This window comes from Xiphophorus couchianus, chromosome 8 (genome assembly GCF_001444195.1).
Source record: "Xiphophorus couchianus chromosome 8, X_couchianus-1.0, whole genome shotgun sequence".
NCBI lineage: Eukaryota > Metazoa > Chordata > Actinopteri > Cyprinodontiformes > Poeciliidae > Xiphophorus > Xiphophorus couchianus.
The window spans coordinates 9,801,356-9,822,133 of NC_040235.1; the positions used below are offsets into that span (position 1 = coordinate 9,801,356).

The 20,778-nt window shown below is 36.6% G+C and overlaps 3 protein-coding genes across 5 annotated transcripts in view; all 3 read left to right on the plus strand.

The window, feature by feature from the left end:
• The window catches only part of slc27a4 (solute carrier family 27 member 4), a 30,534-nt gene extending 19,638 nt beyond the window's left edge, over window positions 1-10,896 (plus strand). For both annotated transcript variants that reach the window (XM_028025063.1, XM_028025062.1), the window contains exons 5-14: window positions 264-422; window positions 1,703-1,772; window positions 1,952-2,043; window positions 2,571-2,680; window positions 2,828-3,037; window positions 4,272-4,398; window positions 5,002-5,139; window positions 5,227-5,391; window positions 6,195-6,341; window positions 6,590-10,896. In XM_028025063.1, coding sequence (XP_027880864.1) covers window positions 264-422; window positions 1,703-1,772; window positions 1,952-2,043; window positions 2,571-2,680; window positions 2,828-3,037; window positions 4,272-4,398; window positions 5,002-5,139; window positions 5,227-5,391; window positions 6,195-6,341; window positions 6,590-6,747 — 1,376 coding nt within the window. In that variant the 3' untranslated portion in view covers window positions 6,748-10,896. The remainder of the gene's footprint in view (window positions 1-263; window positions 423-1,702; window positions 1,773-1,951; window positions 2,044-2,570; window positions 2,681-2,827; window positions 3,038-4,271; window positions 4,399-5,001; window positions 5,140-5,226; window positions 5,392-6,194; window positions 6,342-6,589) is intronic.
• A 1,205-nt stretch (window positions 10,897-12,101) lies between these two features.
• ptgdsa (prostaglandin D2 synthase a) lies at window positions 12,102-16,010 on the plus strand. The gene is made up of 7 exons (XM_028025067.1): window positions 12,102-12,305; window positions 14,162-14,301; window positions 14,501-14,577; window positions 15,303-15,413; window positions 15,506-15,607; window positions 15,736-15,767; window positions 15,856-16,010. Exons 1-6 carry the CDS (start codon window positions 12,213-12,215, stop codon window positions 15,762-15,764), a joined length of 552 nt encoding a protein of 183 aa, XP_027880868.1. The 5' UTR covers window positions 12,102-12,212; the 3' UTR covers window positions 15,765-15,767; window positions 15,856-16,010.
• A 1,041-nt stretch (window positions 16,011-17,051) lies between these two features.
• On the plus strand, window positions 17,052-20,297 carry LOC114149309 (protein AMBP-like). 2 transcript variants are annotated; one of them, XM_028025066.1, is made up of 8 exons: window positions 17,052-17,807; window positions 17,986-18,131; window positions 18,205-18,281; window positions 18,644-18,763; window positions 19,203-19,304; window positions 19,596-19,645; window positions 19,734-19,800; window positions 19,882-20,297. In XM_028025066.1, exons 1-7 carry the CDS (start codon window positions 17,688-17,690, stop codon window positions 19,794-19,796), a joined length of 678 nt encoding a protein of 225 aa, XP_027880867.1. In that variant the 5' UTR covers window positions 17,052-17,687; the 3' UTR covers window positions 19,797-19,800; window positions 19,882-20,297. The 2 variants fall into 2 exon arrangements, with proteins under 2 accessions (XP_027880867.1, XP_027880866.1); XM_028025065.1 differs by having other exon boundaries at window positions 19,734-20,297.
• The last annotated feature ends 481 nt before the right edge of the window (window positions 20,298-20,778 follow it).

The window sequence follows — 20,778 nt, forward strand, 5'->3', positions numbered from 1 at the left end:
GCATCAGCACTGAGCCAGAAGGACATAAAGCTTCACTTACACACTGTTTCTGTTTATACAGTATGAAAAAAACCATTGAGACGTTTCAGTTTCACACTCATTGTCACACGGTACTTTCTCCTGTTTTTTTGGTTGAGTCGCTCTGGGCTTATTTTTTAACCTTCTTTGACCTCATATCATGTGTTCTATCTGCATCATTGATTAAATTATGATAATTATCCCACAATACTCCAAGGCATTTTTTCTCTGTCTTTCTTTTACAGCGGTGTCAGAGGTCCACAGTTTGATGAGGAAGGCGGTTCTGATGTTTTGCTGTGGAGACTGGGACCCCAAACGAGTACCACAGGGAACAGAGTGCCTGGAGCCCCTGCTGACTGGCGCCTCGTCTCGCCTGCCTCAACGGCCAGATCGCTGCTTCACAGGTGAACACGCAATGTCAGCCGGATTTGACTTCACCTACTACAAAGTTTATACAATCTGCCTTTTGTTACATTGTTGGGAGTTGTTTCGATAATTCACTTTGTTCAGATGTATCTTATGTTTCTGATTCCAAACATTTCAGTATGATAAGATACAAGTTTATCATACAAACTTTTAATTTTGGAAAACATTGCTTGTGTGCAAAGCAAGCAAGAGGATGTGTTGTCATTTCAGAAAAAATGTAAAAGGAAAAATCTTCTCTATTCTCAGTACCTGTCAGGAATATTTATATCGCCTAGACATTTTCACATTGTGTCTCTTGCTTGTGTTGCTTGTGTGCAAATGAGAGGTAGACAAAACAGTGAAGCTGCAAGGAGTTAGAGGCATTGGATGTAAATGATTTTATTTCAGCAAACATATACTTTTGGGGCCTGAGGTGGCATGACAGACAAGTTGTCCAGAGTGGGACCCGCAAATATCACAAAATGCATGAACACATAGTATCGCCCTCAGAGGGAAATACAGTGTTAGATTTCTGGTACATGTAGCGTTCATCAAAAAGTTCAATTTTGGTCCTATATGACTAGAGCCGAGTGAGAACGTAACAAAATATAAAAAATTGTTTCCTTTTGTTTCCATCCCCCTGGCACTCTGAAACCAAAAAATATTGAATATAGTGAATCTAATTGCTTTCAAAATCCACTGAATGAATAAATAGTCCATTTGTGGACTATTTATTCAGTCAAATGGTATAACTGAATGGTATGGATACTATTGCAAAGCTTTATATAAACATTACATTTAAATAGAAACTGCTCTCTAACTGCTTAGTCTGGTTCTCACACAAAGTACCTGACACAAAGAATTTCTATCTACCAAACAATTCAGAGGATGTAACGTTTCCACCTGACCTTTACTCACACGGAGCCACAACATTTCTTCACTCTGACTTTGTTTCAGATCTATAAAAGTCTTTTTGAAATTATTCTGCTTTGTTTTGTTTTTTTTTCAATCTTTGTGAGTTTAAGATTTCAGGTTGTAAGATCAGACTATGATGATAGGGCTTACTATGATACACTGCTCAATTCTGTCTCTGCTCTGATCAAGAGTAAGTGAGTAACTCCTTTTAGAAAAGGTTCTACACTAAGGTGTAACACCGTGCATGTACTGTATATATATATTCAGACGTTCAAATTTAGCTGAAGAAAAATTCTTAGATGTTTATCACATTTGCACAATATCAACCTGATATTATCTTCTTTTTCTGTGTTTTCTGTTTTAGATCGGCTGTTTTATATCTACACATCAGGAACCACAGGAATGCCTAAAGCTGCCATTGTTGTGCACAGCAGGTAGGAAGCAAGCGTTTGGCCAACAAACAGACACACACGAACTGCAGCTGTTCTTTTTTAGATCCATGTGTATAGTTCAAAGAATCTTAGCGCAGAAGGAGACAGAGATAAAGTAAAGCTTGCTGCATTTTCAAATGTGCACTGACTTGACTGATATCTAACTTCATTCTTGTTTTCAGATACTACCGCATGGCTGCTTTGGTATATTACGGCTTTAGGATGACACCAGACGATGTCCTCTATGATTGTCTCCCGCTCTATCACTCTGCAGGTATGTTTGTTTAAAATTGATTTGGCTTTGCACGTCATCTGTGCGTGAGTAAGTTTACTTCTTTTACTTCTCTTTTGGCTCAATTTCCTACTGTACAAAAACAATTTAAACAAACGGTGAAAACAAAAACATGTGTCGAGCCAGTCTCTCACATTGAGGCTAGTAGGAAGAAGGATTTACAAGTAGATTTTCTCTCCGCCTCAAATGCAAATCAAACTACATGAGGGAGAGCGGCAGTCATTGGCCGTGGGTTGGGTTACAGTTGTAGAAACGTCACATCCATGTTGGTTTGAGTCCTTGTACAACCAAAGCCAAATTAGTTTGACCCACCTACAGCACTTCCTCTGAAGAGCCTTGGCATCATGTTGTTTTCAACACAATGTGTGTTTCAAATGTCAAGAAGGAAAACAGAATTAAACTAATTTTGATGTTCATTTAAGCTGCATTTTCAATTTCAGCTTTTCCATTTTTTGATGACCTTGTACAAAAAGACTGACTGTGTGATTCTTCATATTCTTCTTACTCAGGGAACATTGTGGGAGTGGGACAGTGCCTAATACACGGAATGACTGTGGTCATCAGAAAGAAGTTCTCTGCATCCCGTTTCTGGGATGACTGTGTCAAATATAACTGCACTGTAAGACTAATTTCATTTACAAGTTCCTACCATGAGTCACTCTTGAAAATATTCCTCAAAATATTTGAACAGCCTTTTGTGAACCTAATTGAATTGCTATTAATCATTTGAATCATTTCTGTTCCCATTTCCATATTCAACATCTAGATTGTGCAGTACATCGGAGAGATTTGTCGATATCTACTAAACCAACCAGTTCGAGACTCTGAACGTCAGCATCGGGTGCGCATGGCGCTGGGGAACGGCTTGCGCCAGTCCATATGGGAGGAATTCATGAAGCGCTACAATATCCCACAGATTGCAGAGTTTTACGGAGCCACAGAGTGCAACTGCAGCTTGGGCAACTTTGGAAACAAGGTGGGAACACAACCTGCTAAGAAGCAGTGAGAATTCTTTAGTGAAAATAACATAAAATAAAGACTGCAAGGACTCTGAAATACAAAAGGAATGAAATGTGCAAAACCAAAATTGATTTGTAAAATAGTGTAATTAAATGCTCCTCTAAGAAAGCAGCACATCAGTTGTTGCAGATCCCTTGTGTCTACAGCATTGTCAGGATACCTTTGCACCAGGTTAAAGAACACCCTGGGACCTCTATAATCTTTTGAACGTTGCTGAATCACAGCAAATTTGACAAACCTGACTTCACTGTGAAGGCAAAGATAAGGCTGCTATGCTTTTTGTAGTCCTTTTCTTTCCATGCTGTCTTAACCCCAGTGCTACCACCACACAGAATCCTGTCTGCACAAGCATGTTTCCTCACAACATGCAGAGTCATCGTATTAATAATACAGACGTTTCATCACATGCACCGTAGGTTTTAGCCTTGTTGTGGTGGAGAAACAAAAATCTGCATATTTATCAGCTTAGCAGCCACATGTGGGCCTTTTATTGATTATGTAAAGCAATCACGTCTAAACCCTGACGTTTTTCATAAGTTATTCTGCGACTATTCTATAATAGAAAAACATAGACTCTGTAAACTACTGCCTGTTTTGTTTTGTCGCTCCTGGTTGTTCCTCCTCCTTTTAACTAAATATGACACTAAGGTATGTGAAATCCTGGCATTTCAACTGGAGCCTGAAAAACTCCCAACTCACTTTAGTCCCCCAGCACACAGTACTGCTGAGTCTGTGCACAATGTGAAGATCTGGATGCTATTCTAAAGCTAGGAGTCATACTACAACTGGATGCCAAAGCCCTTAGTGTGTCTTGGTATTTATCTCTTTGATGGGCATGGATTGTTAATTGCACCTGCTTAATAACAGTGTCAGCATGATTAGTTTGGAGCCTTGGCATGAGTCCTGTATGGCCAGTCTATCTTCAGATTCTCAGATGACTAAGCCACACAGCTGCACACTAGAGAATTCACATGAAGTGGAATCGCTGCTATCACTGCCACCACATTCCTTCCTCCCAGATCCACATACACTGCAAAAATGAACCAACCTGGCCTTTTTTAATTCCCGTAAATTTGCCTTTTAGTGTCCGCCATCATACGTTTAACATAGCAACTTCCACTATATATATGTATTTTTTAATCTCTTGGCCACCAGTATTATTAGTAATAACACCTTTGTTTGCCATTTAGGTTGGAGCATGTGGCTTTAACAGCCAGATTCTGCCCTTCATCTATCCCATCAGGCTGGTGAGGGTTGATGAAGAGACCATGGAGCTCATACGAGGACCTGATGGTGTCTGCATTCCTTGTAAACCTGGTGGGTTTTTACTTTTGCGAGTCATAAATGAAAAATTGCTGGGTTTTTGTTGTTGTTTTAAGAAACTGTAGACAGATATGTGGCAGTTTGTATATTCACATACAAAATAGTTAATAATGAAAACTGGATTATTGATGAAAATATGAACCGACTCAATAATGCATCTTAAATAATTAGTGAGATGAATTGATTGTTAATATAACTGTCAACTAATTTAATGATTGATTTTATTGTTAACTGGAGTATACAAACTCTAAAAAAGGTCATTTGCTGAAAGAATAACACACTCAGAAGGATTAAAAGGGTTTGAATTATTTGCTTTGTACTTTTAAGTTTTTCTACTATTTTATTAAAAGAGTAAAATAAAAAATTTGCAGAATATGCCAGTGTGGTTTTTTTTATCTGATTAATCGTTAGCATAATCAATTTTCACAATAATTGTTAGTTGCAGCCCTATCCATAACAATGTTTTGGAAGTTCATTTCTTCTTCACACATGAACAGTTTCTAACTGTTCTAATGTACCAAAACCCTGAAATTATGAACAAATATTTACCAAAAATGCCAGCGAATATGAAATAATCTGGTTCTTCTCTTGTTCAAGGCGAGCCTGGCCAGCTAGTTGGGAAGATCATTCAGAACGATCCCCTTCGAAGGTTTGATGGCTACGTTAACGAAACGGCAACGAGCAAGAAGATCGCTAATAGTGTCTTCAAGAAGGGCGATAGCGCCTATCTTTCTGGTTAGAATCCTCCTCCAGCACATATTATTGTACTATAATGTTTGAAGTACCTCATTTGAATAAATGGTTATTAAATCCTCCAAACAGGTGACGTTCTGATCATGGATAAGTACGGCCATATGTACTTCAAGGACCGAACAGGAGACACTTTCCGGTGGAAAGGAGAGAACGTCTCAACAACCGAGGTGGAAGGAACCTTAAGCAGGCTGCTTGAGATGAAAGATGTGGTTGTTTATGGAGTAGAAATCCCAGGTAAACCTTTTCGCTTGGCTTTTGTTCATACTGTATGTTTCCTGTTCAAGGAATACCGTCAACATTATATGGTAAGGTCTTAAGAAAATGTCTAACATGTCTCTAAATTTGTTAGTTGTGCCAAAATGAAATCAATACAAAGACCCACAAACCTGAATGTATTTTATTGAGATTGTATGGGCTCGGTCTAAACAAATTAAGTAGAAGAATACAAACAAAAGGTGTTTTTTTATTGTTTTCAAATATTTCTACAAATAACATTTGAAAAGTGTAGCTGGCATATTTTTTTCAACCTGCCACTCTGAATGCTTTTTGGAACTACTTGTTACTAATAATAAAAGACTATTGAGTCATGTCACCACCAGCTTTACAAATCTGGAAGTGAAATGTTCATCCATTCTTTGCAAAATGTATAAGTTATGAGCACAGGATATCAGTAGTGTTAAACAGGATGGTTAGCAAATGAACTATTACATTTTTCTGCATTGCCTTACATCAAGAATGTGCTCAGTATGAGTATTGGATGAGCAGATTTGAAGGAGGAGGATGAGCATGGCTGGCTCTTTCCTCTATTATTTTAATGGATTAATAGTATTGACTCCAGCTGTCGAGCTCCAACATAGACAATGCAGGTACAGAAAATGTCCAGATGGATGTAAAATAGAGGTATATTCTCCACTAAGGTCTGACCAAGAGTTTGGTACTGTTTGAAAATATAAAAAAAGGTTTTGGTTGCTTCTGAACCTAAATCTCTACAGTTGTTAGTAGCTAATCATCTTGTATGTCTGATTCTGTGTGCACAGGAGCAGAGGGAAAGGCTGGAATGGCAGCCATCGCTGATCCGTCCCAATCCACCGACCTGGAGAAATTGTTTAAGGACATGGAGAAAGTTCTCCCTCCGTATGCCAGACCTGTGTTTCTTCGCTTTCTTCCAGAAGTTAACAAGACAGGTATTTATTTGCTCATTTTATTTTCTAAAGGATCCATGTGCTGTGTAGGTGAAGCGTATATGCTCCACAAAATTCTGAAAATTGTAGTTTGGAATTTGGGCTTGAATAATGTGCATAAACCATGAAAGAAAAACAAAATAATAATAATAATAATAATAATAAAAAAACAGCCTAGACTGATTTAAACAAAAAATGTCTGAATTTATATTTGAACAACCACACACTTTTCCTTTGTCTCTCTTTTCCAGGAACGTTTAAATTCCAGAAGACAGAGTTGCGTCATGATGGTTTTAATCCCACTGTTGTGTCAGACAAACTGTTCTTTCTGGATTCCAGCAGAGGGCGCTATGTGCAGCTGGACGAAGAGCTTTACCGCTCCATAGTGTCGGGGAAGCACAAATTGTGACGGCCTGACAGACCACTACATCAACTTGTGCACACACCGACATGCAGACATATTTCAATAAATAAAGAAAAGAGGACAACATTGCCTGCCCAGGTTAGCAGAACATGTACATGGATGCTAATGTAAGAGCCATAAGCTTCCAAAGGCCAATGCACACACACATACGCTCAAACCTACTTTGCTCATTAAAGTTCTAAAAAAACAAAAAAAAAGAGATATATGGACAGCACGCTCAAAAGGATATACTCTGCTCCATCCATCCCGACTGAAATCTCCCCGGCAACTCCTCTCGCTACCTCAGCAGACAAAAAGAGAGGCACCAACCACAGAAACCAGGTTCTTTCTGGAAACTTCAAACATCCTTTCATTGTAACACCGACCTTGAAGACCCCTTACCAACATGCTTTCCCAGCAAGAAATAAGGCACACAGGCTGCCTGGAATCCAGAATGCAACAACTTGCAAATACAAACTTAAAAGGACACTGAAGAGAACTGTGAAACCAGTCCTGCACATAAAGTGTGCAGAACAACGAAGGGACCTTTGTGCACCTAAGTTATCTCTGTTCATGTTATCATGTTATGTTATGTTATAGTGAGATTATCTTGTGAAAGATGGCACCTCTGCTTTTGACTTAACCTGCACAACTAGCCAGAAAGTGATGAACCATAATCTCCCACACCAGAAGTTCAGATGACCTGAAACATTAGTCATTCCGACCTTGTTGCTCTCCAAAGCATCCATGCATTGCTTCTAAAAGGGAACAATTTAAGAGCAGCTGGAAAGGACACATGTTAAATAAGACCAGTGGTTGCAGCTTTAATGTGCAATAACTCTCCAGCATCTGCAGTGCAATAATCAGCTGCAAGCCATCAGAACTTTGTTTTTATTTATTCATTAAAATATGTCAGCAACATACCAAATATTTTAAGTTGATGTTTACATATTTTAGATTATAGAACTTGTATTTTATCCTTTTTTTATGCTGCATGTCCATCCAAATCCATCTTACATTGGCATGTAAGATGTGGCCTGTGGAGTCCATCAAAGCAAAGCTGTTGAACCCATTTCATATTGGCTACTGGAACACAAAGTAAAGCAACAGCATAAAGTCAACCCTGGGCTAAATAACACTTTTTTATCTTCTGGTTTGCATGTTGAACTCTCATGGTTATGTGGCCAAATTGTGCAGGTTTTGTCTGAATAGGTAGACTTTGCTCATCTTGGGATGGGTGTGTGTGTGTGTGTGTATGTTGGTTTGTTTTGTTTGTGTTCACCTAAAGCATATGAAAAAGGACTTGACAGAAGGATTTCCTGATATGAGTGCTTAAGAGCGAGATTCTGCAACAACGTCCAGGAGAGCTGATTGACCAAAAAAAAATTCAAAACAGAACAGGGAAGAATTGAACAGGAGCTGAAACAGGAGTAGAGAAGTCAGAAGTTTACTTATGTTCACTTTGTTTAATTTGGGGCTTTTTATTATTTATTTAAGCTACTCATTTTCCAGTTTGGAATGGAAAATGAGTAGCTTAACATCAAGTTATCTTAACATATAACTTGAAAGAACAAGCATTGGGTGTGCAAATAGTTGACTTTATGGCAGATTGTCTAATCAGCACAGAGTCAAAGATATACATGTAGCTATACATACTCATGTAATCTCATTAATATTTGGTTACATATCCCTTTGCGATTTTCAGCTTAATCACACACTTTCTGTAACCATCAACAAGATTCTGGCATCATTCAGGCTGAATATTTGACCACATTTCATTTAAATTGTTTGGTTACTGGAATGGACCCAATTTTTAAGCTTTGTTTATACATTTTCTAGAAGGCTTAGGTTTGGACTAGGGGAAGGCATGGTGGTGGCAGTATCATGCTTGGAAAAGGAAAATTGAGGTCTGGCTCACAGATTATCAAATGTAGATGTTTAAAACACACATTGAGTATAAAAGTGCCGTCAACAAACTACCAGAAGTTTGTTGATGGCAGCAATAAGCATATATTTGAATCTGTGAAATTTTGGACTGGTGACATTTGAATCTAATTCTTGTTTCTAAAAATAATTAAACAACAACAGAACAGTTCAAATAAAAATACATAAAAACTAAAAAATAATGTAATTGGATCCCATGACGATTGTATGTAAACTTCTGACCAGAGCTGCTCTTTCTAGTTAATGTTGATATCCATCGCTTTCATGAATGAACGAGCACCATGGACCATGCGCAGAGCACTGTGCCTCACTGCGAGTTCACGTCCCAGACACACAGGCCCTGGCCCTCATCTTAATCTGACGTTTCAGCATTTCTTTCTTATTTCAGCTTCAGTCTGTTCTCCATCATAACAACTTGACTACATAGGATCATGGGATTTCCTTAAAATCTGCAAAAACCAAGTGGGTGGGAGCAGGAAGAATTTATCTCCTAATGCTCTCCTTTAAGATTTTATTCCTACCTTGAACTTAATTTGTGTTTGCCGTGTTCGTTTGCCATCCAACCTTCTAATAGCCATGCCTTGTTTTCTGTTTTCTGTCTATTCTGTCCCAGTTGAACTCGTGTCGTTTCAGACATTGATTAAAAATCGTCCCGGATATGATTGGCTTGTTCATGAATTCTGGCGACATTTAGCTTCACCTAAAAATGAATTTCAAGAAACTTTCTTTTGCTCATTTGAGTTCTCTGCTGTTGCTCTGTAACCCTTGACCTTATATTGCATCCTGCAGTCACATGCAGTACACCAAAGCAGAATATTGTTATTGTTTTCAGGATGCTGCATGCTTTGAAGCATGTTTTCTTGGTTCATACATTGCATTTACTGACATAGGAAATCTTCAGTCAATTTTTTCACCCATTGTTTCCTCATCATTTGAGGGGGGAAAAGTCCAACAGAGGCGTTCACGAGGTCCAGCTTCGTTCCAGCCTTCTTTGTCTCTTTCGCTACTGAATTTATTCTTTAATGATGAGTGTAAAATGTTCACATGAATGTGTTTGGGGGGGAAAAAATGAACAAATGACTGATTTGTTGTTGTGAGGTGTAATTTGTGTGTCTAAGGTTTGGCTGTTATGATGCTTCTGATTGGTGGCGGTTGCATTTGTCAATTCATACCACCAGGGGGCGAGTGATTAAACAGCCCCAGAGCACTGCACTCTGAAGAAGATGTTGTCATTTTTTTATATATATATATATTTTAAAATTAGCTTAAATTATTTTATTTTTGGAAGCCTGTCCATTATTCTTTGATCCACTGCTTTTTGTACGTTTTTGTGTGAAATCATGACTCTGTGATTGTGGTCTAAAAGGGGATTTATGCTTGGATGACAATCGAGTGAGCGGTATAAATTTTAACCCACCTCTGAGATGCACAAGGAAGGATAAGAAAATAATTACTCACAGTCTGTTTGATTTGACATGTCCATGTCGGAAAAATACTGATGGAAATTAGAGATGCGGCGATTCCTTAACACTAGAATTAATATAAATTTAATTGGTAAAAATAAATCTTACACAATAAACTTTATTGTTCAAATTTTCCTAAGAGAGTTTTGGGTTTGACAACTACATCCAAATTTCTAAGATTACATTTTATTTTCCTATTAGTTTCATGTTTTATATAACACAGCAAAAAGATTTAACTCTAAGCTTTCAGTCCTACATAGGAACTTCAGTCAGTTAAACCCTACTTTATAAGTTATAAAATGTTAGAAAGCCTCAAAAGAAATAATTTCCGAAATAAACTAATTGATCAAGATTACTAGAGTCTCTGTGGATTCACTATTAAGTTGGATGCAATAAAGTTGAATTAAACTTTGCTGAGGAAACATGTTTGTGTGATGCATCTGTGTCCTCTATGTCTCACCCGGCTTTTTGCACATTTTTTTTTCCCCGTTCATTATGGTGTTAGTACATCTGCCTCCCTGTGTTTCTGTTGCTTTTATTTTACTGTGCTGTTGCACTGCAGGAGTTCTCAACCTGTGCAGAGTGTGTGGACGAGGTCTGAGAGGTGTGTGAGACACACACACGGAGTTTCCCTCCTATCCACACAAGGCTAGTTGTGCACATACTGTATTAAAGGAAAGGGAGATAGATACAGTGCTGCAAATGGAAAGATAATTATTAATAAAACTATTTACATTGTTCACTTTGACTCTGGTTCTGTTTGGGTTTTTTTTATTTGGTCATTAATTAACTGTGGGCTCAATGGCCTTTCTGACAAACATTTTTACGACCAGAAGTTAAAGTATTATTTGTCCAAATTTATTAATTTAACTTCAGACTCTGCTGGCAGTTGTGCTGAGTTAAAATGAGGCTTTCAAAGCAAAGAACCTTCCGACTTTTTTTCAAGCATCCTCTGGTGGGGCTGGCTAACGTTATAACTTAGTAATATATCTTCCATTAAAAAAAATCAGACAGGAAATCAACCAATTTGGCCAACAAGAGCAAAATGATCAGTCATTCAGAATCGTGCCTGATGATGGTGACAGCAAATGTTATTGCCTCAAATTCTTCTCTTTGAAACGTAATTAAAAAACAATGTCTTCTGCTGCATAATAGTTTAATAAAAACATACCAAACTTGAAATGATTACAACATTCATGTCATGACGGATGTGTTTGTGTAAACCTTTAAAACCATATTGAACTCGTGGCTTGTTGTTCCAAACAGGAACAACAAGCCATTTGTTTTAAAAAACAACAAAAAATATACATATATATTTGAGGTCCAATTCAAAGCCATATTTTCCTTTTTTTCACAAAGCTAATGGAACCAATAAGACTTAATTAATATAAAATATTTATCCTAACCCAATCTTAAATATTATTTTCAGTTCTTTGTAAGATATAATATTTTCTTCATGTCAGAGATTTCAGTTTCCTCTTTCTCTGTTTTTTAGAGATTTAATACCAATTTCTCCCCTTCAACACTAGATGTCATATTTACCTAAAATAAAATAAAAAAGATCCTCTTTCTAATAGATTCACTACTAAAGAGAGGGGCATTCTCCTTCCATGTGGGCATGTGTTTTGTCTGAACTATTTGTCAGTCTGCCTAAAAGGAGAACTAAGTCAGCAATGTTTTAGGTGCAGATGCTTGTGGTTTGTTCCTCCTGGAACATCATCTGTAAATGTTGCGAAACGCCGTCCGTCCTGACTTGTGAGGACAGCACCTGAATCTCAGCTGACCTAAATAAACCACATTCATGACTCTGTGTGTTTCTGAGAAGTCGGGGCTGTTAGGAAGCCACACATTTTCAACAATTTTGTTCCTGTTCTCTGATCCTTTGCCTCCATTGGCTGACGACCAGGTGGGCGGATCAGGAGTCAAAGCAAATTTCAACCCAGCCTTTGCCAGTCTCTGTCTGTCTGTTGACTTCTGCTGTAGGCTTAGGCCTGATAAATTGTTCCAAACTTTTTTGTTTGTTTTCAGCATATTCATCTTGCAGCTTTGTGTCCTACCACAGCCATGAAGACTACCATGCTCTCTGTCGCCATGGTGATGATGTGTATGACGATGGCGCACTCAGTGAAGCCACAAAAGGATTTCAACTTGGAAAAGGTAAAACTAACATTTTACTTGTTCTTTAGGAGGTTGTGTTATCTACTATAGTATGTGAGTGTTGTCAGATTTAAGAACAGCTACTGATGGGTGACACAAACAAACTGCTATTATTAATAAGGATTAATGTGTGACAACAGGTGTGGAGCGATGCGGGATGATATTCCACGTGGCAGAAAGGGAAATTGTTTTAAAAGTGTCAATATTTGTTTGCCTTCATTAGATTATTTCAGATTTGTCAAGTATGTCTTTAATACCAAGTTTCCCACAAGATTAAGTTGCAAAACATTATGTCTATGTTATTGGGTGTGGGGTGTCTGTCCATCTGTTTAGAAAATACAGCTACAAAAAGATGACTAGCGTGTATGACGAGCTCTGCTCAGAGGCACCTTGTCATACTGAGAACGCGTCTCTTCACGATGATAAACATCGCTCATCTACATTATTTTTAGTCAGTCCGTTCCACCATCCTTCCTTAAATACTTAACAGTGCTCCAAGTGTCTACCCACCAAACCTTCTCCACTCCCCTGAGGACAGAGAGCTACTTTGTGACTTGACAAGTTACAAACTACTGAGACTTTCATAATCTTGTAAACATTTGTAGCCTGTTTTTAAATATTTAGATAATTCATTAGCTCCCTGTAATCCGCTACGGTCATGAACCAAACTGAGACAGTGAGGTTGTGTGAGGTTAAATCTTCACCTGTAAATGTAAATATTAATCTACTTCCATCAGTACCTTTCTGTATAGCAAGACATGAAACATAATGCTTAGAAGTGTTAATTTTATATCCTACATCAGGGGTGTCCAAAGTCTCTCATCAAGGGCACGTTTTAGTCCTTTCCCTGGTTCCACACAAGTGGATCAAATGATGGTTCTTTAGCCTCTCCAGATGTTTTTATATGGCTCGCTACCCAGGGTGCCATTCAGTAAAGGGGTGGCATGAGTGCTTAGAAAAATATTAATGTTATCTTTAATTTTTATTTGCCTATTGTGATGTCCAGTAAAGGGCACTATGCAGTGGAATACATCAGTTTATATTTAAGTCTGTTTAGTTCCAAACTAAATGTTTATTTCACACTTTTTTTATATACTAGACTCTGGACTTCATTTGATCATTTCAAGTTGCAAAGTGTTTCATGGACTTTTCACAGTGAAACAGTTTTATATTAAAATATTTAAATTGTTAAAATTGTGGAAGCGCAAAGAGTGGATTTTAAATGAATGATTGATTAAGATAAGCCTCAAAATATAGATTAGTAAAATCTAGATTGATTTCTTCTACACCAGCAGTGTCCAAGTGAAATAGAACCAAACAATAAAGTACATACTTAAAACTAATGAAGACAAAAAGTATTATTGAAAAGGTATTAACATGGACTGAAATGTTTTATTAAGGTTTTCAGATTTTGCATGTATCTCTTGAAAAACTCTCAACAGATATAAGGGCAGAAATCTTGGCATTATATTTGGAAAGAATGAGCTATAAATCACTTTAAGACCAAGGTTTCCACAGTCCCCAAGATTTTAGGTGAAGGTGAGATTTCTGAACTGATATTTCGCAGTGTAAGAAAGTTGCAAATATTTTATATTAAATCATATGTTTATTCTAGCGCCTCTAGATTTTGTTTTCATACAGCTTTTGAAGCAAACTTTTGTGAATTTGTTAGCTTACATATGCAAAAGATGTATTATTTCAACGGAAAACCACTGATTCAAACCAGTTTTCCAGATCAAATAGATTAATATAGTTTGCCTTTTTTTTCCCTCTCAGATCTCTACCTGAAATAAGCTTCATTGTTTTTGTTTGGTTTTGCATTCACATAAAATTTTTATGTTTTCATATGCATTAAGTTTGCAGGTAAATGGTACCGAGTGGGGCTCGCCTATGACTCTCCAGGCTTTGTCCCTTTAAGAGACAAAGTGAAGATCTCCATGGGCGTCATCACAATACTGCCCAGTGGCAGCGTCAACCTCACAATGTGGGAAGCTCTGTGAGTTCAAATATGTCAAATAATAAAGGGCAGATAAAGTTAGCCATTGCAAGAAATTACAGATTATTATAAGAACTGATATATAACTGGTTAAGTGGATAACCAATTCAGTTCAACTCGTGTCATTTTACTTATAGTGTGATTCACAACTTGTTCGAGATTCAGCGCAAACATCTCACTGTTTTGTTCTGTGCTTCAGGTCTGTGGCCTGCATTCGTAAATTTTACCAGTATAACAAGACAAGCGTGCCTGGACAGTTCATCTACTTCAGCACCCGTAAGTGGTTTCTAATTTTACCCCAAGACAAATAAATTGAGGGATTGATGGAATCAAAACAATCCAAAGCAGATTTTCTGGCCAATATGTTAATAGCTACATCAGCAAGAAATTTCCTTTCACTAACTGGTGCATGAGTCAAAAAAAAAATCTTTAATGTCATACGTGATGTAAATCAACGAGCTTATTGAGTAAACAATCCAGAGTTGTGTGTGGAAAGACTGAGATGTGTACAGAGATTAAGCAAACAAATTCATAAAGCGCAGTGACCAGCGTGTGTTTTTGTGGAGGCTGTTCAGATGCATTGAACACCACAGGAGGTCATTCAAAGAAATATTACAATATGACTGAGAAACATTTTAGACTCAGACTCAGATTAAGGAATGTGAACAAACACACAATGAAAATCTACAAAATTAAAAAAAATATGAAGCAGTGTAATGTGATATAATTTCAAAGTTCAAATAGAAACACAATTTAAATTAGGATTTTTTTAAAATACTGAATGTTTACAAATACATAGCTTAATTTGTCTACATTCTTCCTATATTTCATTTGGGGGTTTTTTTTATCTTTTCCTACCACATATATCATAGTGCAAACGTTCATATGATATTTTTTAGATGTAATAAGTCATACCACCACATACAAAACAAAAAACAAGGAATTTTTGTTTTATTTTTCCAAGACATTTTCAAGAAATTCATTGTTGTTTTTCTGTTCAGGCCATAACATGGTGAAGGACGTCACTGTTGTGGACACAAACTACACTGAGTATGCTGTGGTTCTCAAATACAAGAATTTTGACAGAGAATACACACAGGTGGCGCTTTACGGTGAGACCCAAAGAGACAATTGAATTTGAACTTTTTTTTTTTTTCGGCTCCTGTGCTGAGTAAATGTAGCTCACCTACATCTGCTTGAACAGGTCGCTCACCGAGAACCAAAGTACAAGTCCTGCAGAAGTTTAAGGCCTTTGCTTTGTCCCGTGGTTTCCCCAGAGCATCTATTCTGACCCCCCCTCCAGCAGGTAATTATTGATTAAAAATTCTCTAAATATCCGCAGTTTAAGTACAATAATATAAGTAATTTTACTTAAGTAATGGGTTTAAATGTCCTGTTAACTTTATTGTTTTGTTTGTATTGTCTCATCAACAGACAACTGTCCAGCATCAGGATCTGGATAATAGGTAAGATGTATGTTTGTTACCTAAAACAAGTAAAACAAAGAAAATATTGTAAATTTTTGTGCTAAATTAATTTTTGCTTCTCTTCTAGGTTTTAGCTCAGAGGAAGCCGAAAGAATTTATTCCGATGTTTTGCTTAATATCAACAATAGAGATGCAATCAATACATACAGTATAAGTCTATTTTCTCTGTTTCTTTCATTATTGTTGTCCAATTTAAATAAAAAACAATAACATCTTCTTGTATTCCCCCAAACCCTTTTTTATAAATGTTTGAAATTACTTGAAATTTGTTAAAAACCTTCAAACAGTGTCAGGACTTGAATCCATCAGTATCTACTTTTTATGCTCTTCAGCTCCAGAAGCAACTTCTTGAAAATTTGAGATGTGCAGAAACTTTACATCAGGACTGAAAACATTGTTTACTGCAGCTTATCTACAAAGGTCAAAGGATTGATTTTGTTTTACAATTTTTCTGTTTTCTCTTCATTTATTCAAATTTTATTATTTTTACAGGTTTTTTTTCTTTTATGTCATTCTGTCTAATGTTTTTAAGCTTTTATGTGCTTTTTCATGTTTTAGTTTGTTTGTTGTTTTTTTTGGGTTTTTTTCTGGGTTTCTTTACTCTCCCTGTGAAGCACTTTGGATTGTCCTTTGTTTTGCAGTGCTATGAAATAACCCCCCTAAATATTAGCTTAATTATTTAAAAGATTCATTGTTTAAGAAATATAAAAAGCTAGTTATGTTCTATAAAAAAAAATAGTTGTAAGGTGGGGGGGAATACAAGATTTTCATAGAATGTACCGTACTAAAATCACAAAACATTTGAATCTGATGCAATACAGTCAAATTGTGAAATACCACTACTTCAAAATAAAAGTCAACATTATGTAATGCATGTTTTTACACTCCAACGGCAGTGATATGTCCAAAAAAAAATATGGAAGTCTACGGAGCATTTTTATCCACAAAGGTGTCAGTTGAAGCATCTTGCAATACATAATTATACTAAAACAATCAAGTCCATTTTGTAGCTCATCTTTAAAATAATCAAGGTCTTAATTACCAACAAATCTCCCATCACCCACAGTGGAAAATAATAAACACCGAAGTAATTAAATTGGAAATTAAATACAGGGTTAAATCAACTGAAGTGGTTTTGAACAAATCCGAAAGTTGACATTAAAGGGGGGAAAAATTAAAAATGTATTATTTTATGTGTACTTAATTATGAAGGATAATTTGCACTTGTGGCTTAAATAAATAAATAAATTGAATTACAATAAATACTTCATTTCTAATTCCAGACACCCAGATATGTTGTCTTGTAGTGTGATGTTGAAGCAGGATCAAAATCACAGCCACTTGAGAAGTGCATGTTGAGGTTTAATTACTGTATAAACTTTTTAAAAAATGTAATCTTGATAAATCTCTTAGGAATGTCCATCCACCAATAGATTATTTAGTATGTAGATCATTTAGGTTACAGACCGGAAGCAGATTTATTATTATTGATTTTTTGAATGTGTCACTGCTGTATCACAGAACACTTTTGTACAAACTCTATGAGGATGGACGAATATGATTCAGATATGCTCAAGCATTGCTACCCAACACACAGCCTCCTTTAGAGACCCTTTCAGAGCAGCAAACCAGCCTTTTCCCCACAAACCGGCGGTTAAAACCTAACAGATATTGATTGGTTGCATGTTTACAGGTAGATTCAAACTCTGAAGTCCAGGGATTTATTTCTGATTAGTCTGAACAACAAACAATTGAATGTACAGAACCTGAGGAGGAGATAAAGTGAATCTCAGACCTTCGATCTCAATCTTTGAAAGCAAAGGGGTGGGAATTCAGAAAGCAAAGCATGATGGTTAGCTTTGAAAAGGCCAGTTCTCACTTTGGGAACAGATTTTCAGGATGCAAAGAGTTGTGTTTCTGGTGCCTCTACTGGTTGTTGGATCGATATGGACCCACCAGATGGATCCAGTGATGGAAAATAGTCCAGTAACACCAATGGAGAACTTTGATTTTGAGCAGGTGAGTGTTTAAGACAACAGTTCTTCTTTTCCCCCATTTTAGCCATCAGTTTATGCAAAACTTTTTTTTCTCACCAACTAAAACATTTAGAATCTCCTGTGTGAAAATGTTTATGTTGATTTCATCCGTTCACCTGCAGATGGCTGGACGTAGATTGACTGTGTATTTTTTTCTACAGTTTACAGGACGATGGTATGAAATGGCTGTGCTGTCCACCTGTCCTCACTACATGCAGCGCAAGAAGAGAAACCCTGTCATTGTGGCGCTAGACCTGACACATGTTCCTACTCAGCATAACTTTACAATGACTTCCTCCTCCTTCAAGTCAGTTTCTCATGTGTTGTAAACTGCAAAAATGTAAGTTTTTGTGTGATCTACAACATGTTTCTTCTTTCAGGAATGGCACATGTATGGAGACTTTGACAGTTTATAGCTTGACCAGCACTACAGGGCGATTCTTTCACCATATTGCAAGTATATTTCTACCTTTCTCTACATCCTATCTGTCATATAAATTAGTTTTTAAATAGCATACTACCACATTCAGTAGCAGGAACTCTCTGTAGTTAGTTTTGTGAGACTGTTACATAAGATAAGTTACATTGCTATGGAAGAATTTTGACTAAATTTCCTTTACAGGTTTGCTAAATAAGAACACTTTAGAATCTGTTTTATTCTTTGTCCATTTATGATTTAAACAATTTTAGAATCTGGTAAAGACCTCAAGGTTTTGCTGTTTCTAGTATGTAACGTCCTAAAAGAGGGCGTACTTTCTTTTTTCAGTGAAAATCTATGAAAGGGTTCCTCAGATATCAAATGAAAATTCCTCTCTGCAGGATTTGGAGCTGATGTTGATTCCTTCGTGATTCACACAAACTATGATGAGTATGCTCTGATGCTGCAGCTGAGCACAGAGCAACCATCGGGAAATAAAACCACCACAGTTAAGCTTTATGGTAAGTCAACAGAGGTTTCTAATCTGACTCTGACTGAGTGACCAGGAGACAAACCAGGATTCAATAACCAAATCACAACTTCAGTTAAATCCAGAGATTAAGGTTTAAAACAAACTTTTCATTTTTTTCAACGTGTTTCTTTTGACTTGAAGTGAAATCAGTGTTTTTGAGTCGTCCAGTCAGCGTCACGACGTTGAATATGTTTGGTTTGTGCTGTATTCAATATGATGCCTACCTTTTCATTTTAATTTTATTCTTACAAAATAGCCAGAAAGGAGCTAAATCCAAACATTTTTCTCTCATCTGATTCATCAGTAGGAGAGATATCTGAACAGCAGCCATCTTGGGCTTAAAAAAGAAACAAGATGCAACATGAGAATTTGTCATTCAAATAATCTCCTATGTAAGAGTAATGTAACGACAAATGTCTCCTTCTCAGGTCGAACTATGAGTGTTAGTCCTCCTGTTGTTGATAAATTTAAAGCACTCATCAGACATCATGAAATGAGTGAAGATGCTGCCATCACGAATCAACACAAAGGTACTTCTGATATCTGATTATTTTCAAACATAAAATAGCATGAAAATGTTTTTTTTAATTATTATTATTTTGTAGTCATGTTAGCATGATTTATTAATTATCAAGATATGTTTTTATATTCTGGCCATTTTAAGATTTTACATTTTCACTGGATTAGAAGTATTGTTAAAGCTTTGTTAAAGCACTTTCAAAAAGAAGTATTATTATTATTTTATTCCTGTACTTATTTTTCTCATAGAGAAATATTAATGTTTTCATTTAAAGACATTTAGTTTTTTTCTGTCTTTCCAGGTGACTGTTTTCCAGGTAAACAAATAATGGAGGAAACTGCTGACCATCAGGTAGCTGTGTCCCACTATGCTGAACCAGCTGATGACTCTATTTGACATAAGAATAATCATAAATAACAGGTAACGTGTTTGTTTTCAGGCTTCTGTTCCTCAGATCTCCAAACAGAATATTACTACAGAGAAAAAGCAAAGTGATGTCTGACCAGGTGACAAATAACTCATTGTTAGAAAATTTATTTGGTGGTGCCCATCTTTATACTCTGGTTGTGAAACTTTCATTCAAACAGCAAGCGGTAATAGAAAATGAGTAGAGGGAAAAGGACAATGGTCAACCCACACAGTAAAAGCCTTGTCATAGATTGGATTTCTGATGCAGCTCACAGTCTCTCCAACTTTATGTTTTTGCATCTTTTATTATACATGTCCACTGTGTTTACTTTAGATTTTCTCCCAATTTTAATTCAGAAAGAACCAAAGCGGTCAACAATACCACTGTGCTGAAGCAGCTAAATTAATTTGCAGTCCTCGTCTGTGACATAACACAATTACACAATGATTTTTTAAAAAATGTATTGTATTTTATTTTGTTGTTATTACTAGTATTATTTTTGTAGTAGTAATAGTGTGCATAAATGATCCTAATGTGTCAAAATTCTAATTGTCAAACTAAAGACGAAAAATAAAGAACTACTTGTTTGTATGATATCTGCCTGCTGAATTCTAAATCCTTTTTATATTTGTAATATAACTCAATGCCACATTGTTCTGAGGAGCTGGTTGAGTAGAAGTTCTACTTCATACGTTGAGCTACTGAGTTTGAGCATGTTGGGGTATAGCCAGTGTAGTGCTGCTTTAAACATACTTTGGCAGGCAGATGGATTGTGTTTGCAGGGTGACACCAAAGTGTAATTTAATGTCTGTATAAATCCAGCTGTTCAGTGAATAAATCTCATGTTAAGGAACAAACAGCATCATAAAGACCAAGGAACACAACAGAAAGAGTGAAGCTGGGTTAGATTGGAAAACTATATTCCAGACTAGATGCAACAAAGCACACACTATATGGGAGCTGCAGAGATCTTAAGATCAGGTTGCAGAATCTATCAATAATCATGCGTTCGGCAAGCCTGTCTTTGGTGGAAGAGTGGTGAGAAAAAAGCCACTGATAAAAGGAAATGGTAAGA